This window comes from Echinops telfairi, unplaced genomic scaffold, assembly GCF_000313985.2.
Source record: "Echinops telfairi isolate 266 unplaced genomic scaffold, ASM31398v2 ScPeMD7_31;HRSCAF=116, whole genome shotgun sequence".
Taxonomy (NCBI): domain Eukaryota; kingdom Metazoa; phylum Chordata; class Mammalia; order Afrosoricida; family Tenrecidae; genus Echinops; species Echinops telfairi.
Genome location: NW_022103928.1, coordinates 17244443 through 17256148, shown reverse-complemented (window position 1 = coordinate 17256148; position 11706 = coordinate 17244443). Strand labels below are relative to the sequence as shown.

At 43.1% G+C, this 11706-nt stretch overlaps 1 protein-coding gene across 2 annotated transcripts in view; it reads left to right on the top strand.

Moving 5' to 3' along the window:
- SYNPR (synaptoporin) overlaps positions 1 to 4117 on the top strand; it is a 405615-nt gene extending 401498 nt beyond the window's left edge. For both annotated transcript variants that reach the window (XM_004702410.2, XM_004702411.2), the window contains one exon: positions 2416 to 4117. In XM_004702410.2, the coding sequence (XP_004702467.1) occupies positions 2416 to 2673 (258 nt within the window). In that variant the 3' untranslated portion in view covers positions 2674 to 4117. The remainder of the gene's footprint in view (positions 1 to 2415) is intronic.
- Positions 4118 to 11706: the final 7589 nt, after the last annotated feature.

Below are 11706 nucleotides of genomic sequence, written 5' to 3'. Positions count from 1 at the left end.
CTGGCTTGGGTCTCCATGTGGCTCCTCCAGGTCCAGGGCTTTTGCTGCCTTCAACATCGCCCCATGTGGCTTGGCAGTAGAGAGTCTCTCAGGGAGTGAGGTGTGTCCCAACACCAATGAGCTATTTATCTCCTTAGCACCTCCAAGTGAGGTCACCAAGCTACGACTGATTGATAAGCCAAACTCCACCCCTTCACTCTTAATCTTCTCAAATTGACAACAGATTATATAACTACCACACTACCTTCAAAAGTTTATGGGCCTGGGCAAGAGAATATGTTGAGAAAAAATAGCTTCACATTTTTGTATTATTGTTAAATAAGTATTTCTATAATTTTTAGCAATTGTTTTTGACCTTCCTTGTGGCTTGCCATAAAGAGAAGTTGACCTTATGAGCCCCTAATAAACTGATTGAAAGTGTCAAAAAATTTAAATGATTAAAGGAACCCCAAAAATCATACAAAAGAAAAGAAAAAAAGTGAATGCACCCATAGTTGAAAGCAAGGACTCAGATAGATACTTGTACATCAATGTTCGTAGCAGCATTATTCAAAAGAGCTAAAGGTACAGACAATCCAAGTGTCACTCAACAGGTGCATGGATAAAGTGAGGTCTACCCAGGCAGTAGAGCATTATGCAATCATATAAAGGAATGAAGCAGATACAGGAGACAGCATGGACGAACCTCAGAAACAGTGTGATGCCGAATGTTACTGTTAGGGGTCCTGCAGTCTGTTCTGACTCAGAGCGGCCCTGGAACAATGGAATCGAATCCTGCCCCTTCCTGTGCCATTGTCACTGTCGCTGTTAAATTTGAGCCCACTGTTGCAGCCACACGTCCACAGAATGTCTAAAATAGGCAAATGCAAGGAGACAAAAAAATTAGATTAGCAAGAGCCAGTAACTTTGGGTAGGAGAAAGTTGGGTAGGAGCCCAGGTGGAGCAGTGAATTAAGCATTGACAGTTGGTCCAGAGGAAATGATGAGGTAATCTGCTCCTGAACTCTATATAAATGTATATCTCTTCAGAAGCCTATTAAGCAATTCTGCTCTGTCCTGTAGGGTGGCTGTGAATTGAAATAGACTCAACAAGAGAGGGTTTGTCTCTGTTATTGTTGTCTGAACTTGGTTTGGGTGATTGTGTAACACTGTGAGGACCCTGCTCGCACAGTGAGTTATGAGTTGGGCTACTATCTGGAAAGTCAACAGTTTGAATTCACCAGTCACTCTTCTGGAGAAAGATGATACTTTTGTTCCCATAACGATTGACAGCCTTGGAAAAAGAGACAGTTCTACTCTGGCCTGTGGTATGCTCTAAGTCAGAGTTGACTCGATGGCAGTGGGTGGCGGAATTTATAACATTGTAAATGTAATTACTGCCACAAAATTGTACACTTAACAGTGGTTAAAATGGAATTTTAAAGCTATACATATCTTGACACAATAAAAATTTTATAAATTAATGCATCATTGCTGATTTTTCAAAAGTTCAACCCTGTGCCAACTAAAGGTGAAATAATACCTCATTTTGAAAAGTAATGACTGACAATTTAGATAAAGGCTCAGGATGTGGAGTCAGAGTGGAACAAATCTAATACTCACTAAGTTACATAACCTTGAATGTGATGCCTTCTAAACCTTACTTCCCACATCTTTAATATGGACTTAATAGTCCCTTCCTCTCAGTTTGTGTGTTAGACTGGGTTAACTAGAGAAACATATCCAGATACATTCATATGTGTAGAAGAAAGAGCATTATATCAAAGAGTAATTGTATATTAAGAAATCCCAGCCCATTCTAGATCAAGTTTATAAGTCCCATATTAGCCCAAATGTCCGATGCCAGTCTATAAATTCCTCTTCAGACTCATGCAACACATGCAATGATGCCAAATGCATGTGATCACAGGCCTGCGGGTGGAAAGTCTTGTGGATCCAACGGCAGTGGAAGCATCTCAGTGCTGGCTGCCATCAGCGTGACTCCATGTGGCTTGTCAATAGGAAAGTGAAGCAGAGAGTGTGTCCAGTCAAAGACAGGAGTTCCCAGAATCCTCAGGAGAAGGCCATGCCCACACAAAGGCATTGACTATGGCCTGATTGACAAGCCAGACTTTACCCCCATCACTCAAGTTGACAGATTACGTAACTGCCGCAGACTGCTTCTTAGGATGAAGTTGATCTTTACACATAAGCCTTGGAGTGCCTAATGCATGTAAGCCCTCAGTAAAAATCAGATGTTCTAAATAAAGTAGCAGTAGTTCAAAGTAAAAAAATAGGAAAGGTCTCAAAAAAAATTTAGGAGAGACCTCAACATTGAAGTATAAAGCAACATTTTGCATCCCAAAGGAATTTTTTGTTGTTTCATTTTTTGAATGTGAGACTGTCTGTCAACTCATTTGCCTTGATTCTCCTTCAGGTCTTTGGATTCTTGAACTTTATTCTCTGGGCTGGAAACATATGGTTTGTGTTCAAGGAAACTGGCTGGCACTCATCGAGCCAGAGATATCTTCCCGACCCCATGGAGAAGCACTCAAGTAGCTACAACCAAGGTGGTTACAACCAAGACAACTATGGATCGAGCGGTGGGTACAGCCAGCAGGCGAGTGCAGGGCCAACCTCAGAGGAGTTTGGCCAACAGCCCAGTGGGCCCACTTCCTTCACCAATCAGATTTAAGAGGGTAGCATTGGCATTCTTCTGGAGATAGCTCCACCACCTTCCATTTCGGTGGCAGAATTTTTACAAGAGTTTAAATCAGTTGTTAATGCAGAGAGTGCTGAATGTTAATCAGAACAGTCTGGTCCTCATTAAGGCAGAAGGCCAGGGTCATGATAAATGGTACTTAGATATGACACAGCATGAGAAGATACAGTATTCGTCATAGATGCCTACCTGGCAAGTACCGTGTTATATTGCAGCCACATTTATGGTCCTTTTGTGTACGGGTTGAAGCAGTAGAAGCATGTTGCAGCTGGAAGTCTCCAGTGCATGTAATATGCACAGGTAAACTAGGTAGCACTGAGTTTTCCTGTGTACTTTGATGTGAAAGAAGTTTTAGTGATTTCTCTAAGACAATTTGGTGTATTACAATATGCATGTATAACTATTCTTTTTTAATTTTAGGCCCTATAGACAGTGAGTTACTAAGTATTTTTTGCAGACAACTACTGTGTATTTTGTTTTTTAACTTGATGAATCAGTACTCATAGGATTTAGTGCATGAATAAGCATTTTCTCAGAAAATGAATATTTGGACTGTACTTCTGAAAATTTTCCAGTTTGCATAATGAATTTGGCAAATGGACATTTAAGAAACATATTCAATACTTTGTATACTTTGCAAATTTGTCTATCTGGTTTTACCTAAGTCTGAATGCATTGTAGCAAGGTATTCTTTACCCTACTAATAGATTTTCAGTATTATATATGATAAGCTACCCAATATTTATTCTATTTATTTAATGAAGTATTTACATTCTTGCAACTTTCTATGGTGTTTTGTGATGCTTTCCCTGTGGGTCACAAATAATAAGACCCCAAACTGTATTGAATTTATTGATGGTTGTTTTCTTAGAATAGTGGAAATGCCGGTGTCAGGCCCTGTATTCAAAGAGCTTTCCTATTCAAGTAACCACTTATAGAAGCTAGTCTATGAATCCTTCATGATCAGTTCCACTTCTAAATCCTATTTCTTAACAGTAACCACATGTTCTCTATCCAATTATGAAAAACTTCATGTCACAGCTAATGAACAGATTATTAATTCTGATCTGAGTGTTGCCCATAAATTTAAAACGGCTTCCATATGCCACAGAGGTTTCTAATGAAATATTTCCCCAGAATGCATCCATTATCAAGAAAATGCCAATCTTGGCCTTTGTTCTAACTCATTGAAGACACCAGGGCCCATCAGTGAGGGCAAACTGAGCATCTGTATTTCCAGATTAAATTCATTGTCAATGTAGAAGCACATTGTGTGATCTGTATTGTTGGAAGCGCTTTAACATAAAAGCAGCCTGTGTCTTCGATGCTATCTGTAACTGGTTTCTGAATCCCGTTGAGTAAATCTGTATTGTGATATCTACTGGACGTGAATAAAGTTATTGCATACAAAGCTGAATGGACAATGAGCGCGGTGGACTTTCACAGTAAAAGGGGGTTAAGCGCACAGGTTTTCTATTCTATCTCATTGCTTTGCTTCATGAGCCCAGTGCAATTCACTCCTTCAGTCTAGCTTTGGAAGACTTCCTATAGCCCATCCCCAAGCAAGGGATGCAAGTATGAGCAAGAGCTAAAACACATCCTACCTCAAGAATCTTATACTCTGTTCAGCGAGACAAACACTAAAATAAGTACTAGGTTCCATGAAAGCATGGACCGAGGACTCTGAACTAGACAGGAAGCTCTGTGTGAGGCAGAGGCACTAACTGAGGAGTGGCGATGTGTGTCCACCCACAGGTGCTTTGGAAAAAAAGGTGTGGAAACTAACTTCCCAAGAAAGCAGTCATCACAAACCTTAGGGAGCACAGTTCCGCTCCTGGGGGCACCATAAATCTACCGGATTGGATGGCAAAGTATTTTGTTTTGTTTTGAGCTCCTGGATAATGCAGTTAAAGAGCTTCATGGCTGGCTGGAACGATGGTGGATCTAACCCACCCAGAGGCTTCATGGAAGGTAGGACAAATCTCCAACACCATTTGGAACAATTCTGTTTTGCATCTAGGGGGTCACCACCAGTCAGGGTAAACTCGGCCCTACTGCCAACAACAACAAAACAGGGGCAGCCAAGGACTTCCCTGAGAAAGCAGCAAGTGAATTTTAGACCTGAAGACTGCGTCATCTTTAAGTAGGCCAGGGCGGGAGGGAAAAGTGTTCCCCGCAGAGAGCAGCCTTGCAAGCCTGTCCTGATGGCAGGCAACCTGATGGGTCTGTAGTGTTGCGGGAGGCTAATGAGCAAGGGCAGCTTTATGGGCAGTGAGGCTGCTGGGGAGTACTTGAGTGAAAAGCCACACAGAGGCAGCACAGGGACAGCCTGTCTTTATCCTAAAGCTCAGGGGAAGCGTTGAAGGATGTGAGCAGGGGGAACAGGATGCGATTAGCATTTTGAAAGGATCACAATGACTGTGGGGTACAGAGTGGATTGGAGGGGGACAAAAACAAAAGTCATCCTGTGGATACAGAAATAAGCATGGAGGACTGTAGTGGACTGGGGATGGAGCGGGCACTCCCCCTCCCCCACTCTCCACCAAGGACAGTGGCTGGATTTGACCGCTCCCCCAAGTATTGTTCAGCGGAAGAGTGGTCCCTGCTTCATAAGCTGCCATGAATACACCAAAGCAAAGCCATCCCTCCAGCAGCAGTTATATTTCTCCCCAGCCCTAGCAAGTCCGAAGTCCGCTGGGGGCCCTGGTAAGTGGAAAGCACTCCCTGCATGGCCCAGATCCAGCCAGGCTTCCACAGTTCCCTGCAGATTCCCACTCCAGAGCTCCAGCCCTCCGACAGGGATTTCACTACGTAGTTGTTTCCTTCCGGGGTCAAGAAAAGAGCAGCAGAGTCGGCCTTTCAGAGGGGGGTGTGATCAGGGCAGCAGGGGAGCCCGAGACTAGGTGTCCAATCAATCACACTGAGAATTGCAGCTTCTCCACATTAGCTGGGTTTCAGGGTGTGGCATGTCCTTCCTGGGCTTGGTTCCTTGAGAGGAAGTAAAGCATTTAAGGGTGGGCTCTGAGGTCCTACTGGGTCCGTTGCTCACTCTGTGGTGACTTGACTGTCACTGATACTGGATGCTATGCCACTGGCAATTAAAAAGCCAGTGGGGTCAACCACGTGGACAGATTTTATCAGAGCTTACAGACTAGAAATAAAAGCCTACTGGTCTCCTTCTGAAAATCAGCCAATGAAAACCCTATGGACAGCAACAGAGCATTATCTAATACAGGGCCGAAAAATGACCCTCGGAGCTTGGCAGGCACGCAAACTACCCAGAGGTTGCAACAATGGCCTTGAGAGTATCAACAACTCCTTAGCAGCCAACAGCAGCAGCAACGTGAAGAGAAGGTGGCCTGCCTATTTTCCTCCAGGGGTCGTCATGATGAAGCATGCCCACCTCATGACTCCCGAGTACCAGTGCCTTCAATTCTGCCTGTGGAATTCTGGCTGCACTGGTCACTTAACCCACGCACAGGCTGGTCTGAAAGTCCTGGTCCATACACACCATTGTTTTCATTGCTGATGGTGCCCCCCCCACCCCCGCCCAACAGATTGATTGGCATATAATTTGCATATCATACAATTCAATAGTTCAATCACATCAAGAAGAGTATCACAGTCATCTCCACAATCAGTTTTAGAATATTTTCTTCATTCTTGTACTCATCGTTCACTGTTCCCATTTCCGCCCAAAGTCACTGCCTTTGAGTAAATACCAACTCACAGAGACCCTCTAAGACAGAGCAGAACTCTCTTGTGGGTTTCTGGGTTTACTACAGAAGTATTTAAGCCCCAAGTTTCTCCCACGGAGTGGATGGTAGTTTTGAACTTCAGACCTTGTGGATCACAGCCAACTCGTAACCATTAGCCACCAGAGCGCCCTAATGTAAAACTAGTTATGTATTAAACTATGGTTAAATTTGATAGTGAACATTACAAAGGCTTCTGTATGCCTTTGCTATAGGAGGAGGCCCATGGGGTGGTATGATGACAACCATAAGTTACCACATTGGGTGACAACAACCCTTTTGATGTCACACGTTTGAAAAAGTTGAATGATAACAAAATGCTTGTGAACACATTCACTAGTAAAAAAGCATTCTTAGGTGCTAATTTCCACTGATCGCCTTCTCTAAACAAATAACTATGCTACATATTTTATATCCATATTCTGATTTAATGGTAACAGGACATACAAGATAAAACACTGTTTAATAACCATTAAGCAGATGAGAACACAGGTTCATAAATATTAGGTAGCCTAATGTCTCTGAGCTGGTTAGTGTCCAAATTCAAATCCAGGTATCTATGTATCCAAAACCCTTCATTCCAAAACACCTGTATACTGCACGTCAGGCCAGATGTGCGTTGCCTGTCCAACTAGGTGCAATCAACAAAGACCCAGCCTTTCATGCCCTTCATGTGACCTTCTGTAGGAACACCAGCTCCCTAAGACTTGGGAAGAATTTTGGGGGTCAGAACCAATTCACTGAATGCGTTACTTAAGTCCTTTAAAATGGTTCAAAATCCAGTTGAGCTAAGAGTGATTTTATAGCATGCTTGATTTGGAGTTAAGCATTGCTGGGTTTTAATATTTAGCTACATGTCATTCAGCACCTGCTGGTCACAAGTCCTTCCAGGAATGGCCTGGTCCTCACTAGAAACTCACCTTCATGAACAAGGTACCAAGCCCCAAACCACACCGGGTGCTGGCTGGCCAATTCCACCTCCTGGCAATCTTGTTCGTGTTGGAGTAGAAGTGTTCAGGAGGGTGTTCACAGCTGTGACCTTTCACAAGCTCATCACCAGACCTTTCTTCCAAGGTGCCTCAGAGTGAGTTTGAGCTGCCAGCCTGACGTTTAAGTAGCCAATCACTTAACCATTTGTACCACCCAGGGTCACTTGAATGAAGTGTACTGACTCTGAGAAAGGCTGAAGTGAAAATGCATGTGAAATCTAGCAATTTCCCTAGAAGTCCTATGATCTGGTGGAAAATTCTTTCAATCTGAGTATTTCTTCCCAAAGAGCATGCCCAGTCTCATTGTCTTGCTTCATTGAACAGAACACTTGAGAGAGGTTGTAATAAGTCTTACAGGTTTCCTGGGGGCTGGAAAAGAGTTCACCATTGAGTTTCTGGTATTTTATTCTTATTTCAATTACTTGATCTCTTGTAGTTTAAGAAGGTAGATTGGCTTGTTAAAAACAAAAAAAGCACTCAGTGGCTTACTTAAAGGTCAGTGGTCCCAACCAACCAGCTGTTCCACTGAAGAAGGATGGAGAATTCTTCTATATAGATGACTGCCTTGGAAACTCTATGGGGCAGTAGTACACAATCCTTTAAGAATGGTGTGAGTCAAAATTGACTCAGCAGCAGGTGTGGGACTTGGAGTTGACTTGTGTTGTGAACTCGACTCCCTGGTTCATAGGAACTTAAAATTATCCCCCTGCTAGAAATAATCACAGGTGTGTGTTTTCATGTCACCTGCTTTCACGCCCTGTGGTAAGCCCAGGAAGAGGAAAATACAAATAGAAGAGTTTTTATTTCAAAGGTTTCCCTTCTTTCCAGCAAACTGATATTTGTCCTGAATATTCTCTCCTCTGATCTTTTCAATCACGTCTATTCGGACTGATCTCCACTGTGATATAATTTCTAGAATCAGTTACATTCTGAAGCTCCCACCTTGCCCTACACTTCACTGCCTGTTTGCAAGTTCTTCTTTAATCTGACTCTGCCCGTTAGAATTTCAGTTAGTGATGCGGGGTATTTCCATGGAACTTTGTAGTGCGGCACCACGTTCACTCATGAGGAATGCGTTGTTTCAGTACGCACCATTGTAGCCAGTGAAATTTATAGTCTGCAAGGTTCTGCACCTTGGGCGCTGAGAACCAGATGAAACTATTAGTCTGTCAGTGTACAGTGATTGTGTAAATTCCAAGCAGCTAGATGATGCAAGTATGAGTCTTGGTGGTATAGTGGTTATACTTCAGGCTGCAATCACCTGGTCAGCAGTTTGAAACCAACTGTAACTCCTTTGGAGAAAAATGGGGCTTCCTAATCCTGTAAAGAATTACAGTCACAAAAACTCATAAAGACAGTTCTACCTTGTCCTATACGGTTGCTGTGAGTCAGTATCAACCTGATGGCAATGAGGATTTTGTGTTGTTGCTTTGTTTTTTGTTTGTTTGTTTGGGGGGGCGGGGGAGGATGATGCAAGTATGGGCTTGGAGACAAAGAGACCCTGATTGAAACCCTGATTCCACCATTGGAACCCGGCTGTGTGATCGTGGGAAAGTGAATCTGAATACCTGAGCCTTATTCATAAAATGAGGGTTATGATAACTACCTTTGTTTGTTTCCTAAGATGCCATAACAAATTACCATGACACAGACTTATTATCTGATACTTGTAAAGAATTGAATTCCAACACAGACCTCAGTGGACCCAAAATCAAGGTGTTGGCATACATCAATGGGAGAGATTATACATAGACCTAAGATTATATTACACATTCATATTTTCACTGTTCCTTTCTGGCAACTCTAGGGGAAGCTACCCACATTCCTTGACTTCTGGCCCTTCCTCTTCAAAGTCAGCAATTGTAGGTCAACTTCTCACATTCCATAACTCTGACCTTCTCTTCTGCCTCCCTCTCCCAGTCTTAAGGACCTGCCCACCCACATAATGCAGGATAATTTCTGAAAGTTAAAGTCACCTGGTTAACAACCTTAGTTCTGTCTTCTCTGACATGTAACCTAAAATATTCACAGATTCTAGGAATGGGACATAGACATATATCATAGACCATAATTCTGCCTACCCATCCTCCCACCAATAATGAATGAAATTGTGTTTGTGTGTGTGTGTGTGTGTGTGTGTTTAAATGGTCAGTACCTGATGTTGGTGATTAAAAGTTGTAGTTTTTTTCAATTAGAAACATTAATCTTCTTGATAGAAAACCACCCATCCTAGATCATTAATGAGGGATAGCTGATGGGGGCTCCGTGTTGCTATAGTAACAACATTGACAATGTTCATAGTCAGGTGGCCAATGTTTACCAGAGACAGGCTAGGCCATTCCCTGATGGATTGCTCTGGTGAATTAAAATGCACTGTTTACAAATGAGATCTTTGAGGTACTCCCTCACGCATTTAGCCCTGCTCAAGGCTGGAGAAACAGCAAGATAAGCACAACACAGTTACTGTCTCCAATGTAAGTACATCCATGGGAAGTATTACATGTAGACCTGAAATTATATAACATATTTTCACTTGTCCTTTCTGTCTTTCCCTTGCAACCATAAACTCAGAAGGAATGGGATTTTGCCAGATTGCACCTGGACTGTACTAGATACTCAATAAGTGCACCCACTCCCTCCAAGGGCCAGTCAATGATGCTGAAAACCTCTTGGCGGAAGAAAGGCTGGCGACACAGCACAGAAGCTGGGTGAGCAGACTCCTTGTCCAGGTAACCCTGGAGGTTGCCTTCTCCTGCAAGGGCTTCTGAGGCCTCCCTGGCCCCATTAGCTCAGGCTGCCAGACAGATGAGAGGAGCTCAGCAGGCCTCCCTCACGGTGCCACTCCCTCTCCCCCCTCCTCCCCCTCGCTGCCCACCACCTTCACTAGATGGTGATTCGGGCAACTAAGGCCTTCTAGAGTTCTTCCTTATTTTTTGAAAAAGCAATGCAATTAGGAGTCTCCCATTTCAAACCTTCCCAGGGTGCACCTCAGAAGCAACCACTGTTTTCCGTTCCTTGCAGATGCTTCCAGAGATGGCTAATGAAGATATATTCAAACACAGATGTGTGTGCGTTTAATAGATTTGTGGTTGATTTATAGATTTTTATGGAAACTCAATGAGGTGGTATCTCCTCTCAGGGGATAAGAATTGGTTTTTTTACTGCGTGGTAGTTGTGGCAGAATCTTACCATTTTTATGTGTGATGCTGCTTTTGCGAGGCACACTCTGACTTACAGCCGCCCCCCGGGGCAGAGTGGAACAACTGCATGCTGGCTTCTGCGCTGCAGTCCTTAGGGAGGCAGCCCACCAGGGCTTTTCTCAGGTAGAGTGGCTGGTGGCTTCGAACCACCTATCTTTGGGTTAGCAGTCAAACACTTAACCGTTATACCACCAGGGCACCTTTTAAAGCACTGATACATAATATAAGGTGACCAGACGTCCCGCTTTTGGCGGGACAGTCCTGATTTTTAACAATTTTTCTTGAATCCCGCAGCATTTTTTTTTAAGTCTCAGTTTTTGGAAAGAGTGCATGACAAGCTAGGGTATACGGTTTTCGGCTGCCATGTGGCTATTTCACCAGGATATGAATTTTATCAATGGTGTCCCGCTTTACCAATGTTAAAATCTGGTCACCTTAACATAATAGGACACCACAGACTGTGTATCTGTGGTATTAAAATTTTAGGGGCGACAGGGATAGAATATTAATAATACAAAGATCAAAATTCAAATAGTGAATAAGAAAGAAAAGACCACCATGAATATTTAAAAGACCCAGGGAGAAATTTTCGTCTTGGAACTAGCAAGAAATACTTGCACCTAGAAGAATTTCAGGTTGGGTCAAGAGGGAAGTCAGTTGAACAAGTATCAAGTTTGATCCACTATGATCACAATGAAAGTGATCCTTATCTGATATTAAAGCTGTTTGAGACCCTTGCCTATGGCTACTAGGGATCTGCCAGTGGCTTGATTGGACTAGATACTCTGCAGATGGGTTTTGGGCCCCCACTGCCCTCCTTAGCCTTCTACAAATTGGCTGTTCACAATTTAGGCTCTGATAATTTCCCCTTTGTCATATTTGCATTTTAGTACTCTCATCTTTGGATCCCACAAACTGGTGTGCTCCTTCCATGTGGACTTAGTTGACTCCTTGCTTAGATGGTTGCTTGTTTGAACACAAACTTTTGAGACCCCAGACACTATTCCAATTGATAGCTGGTGCCATCTGCTTTCTTCAACACCTTTTGCTGTAGCACCTTTA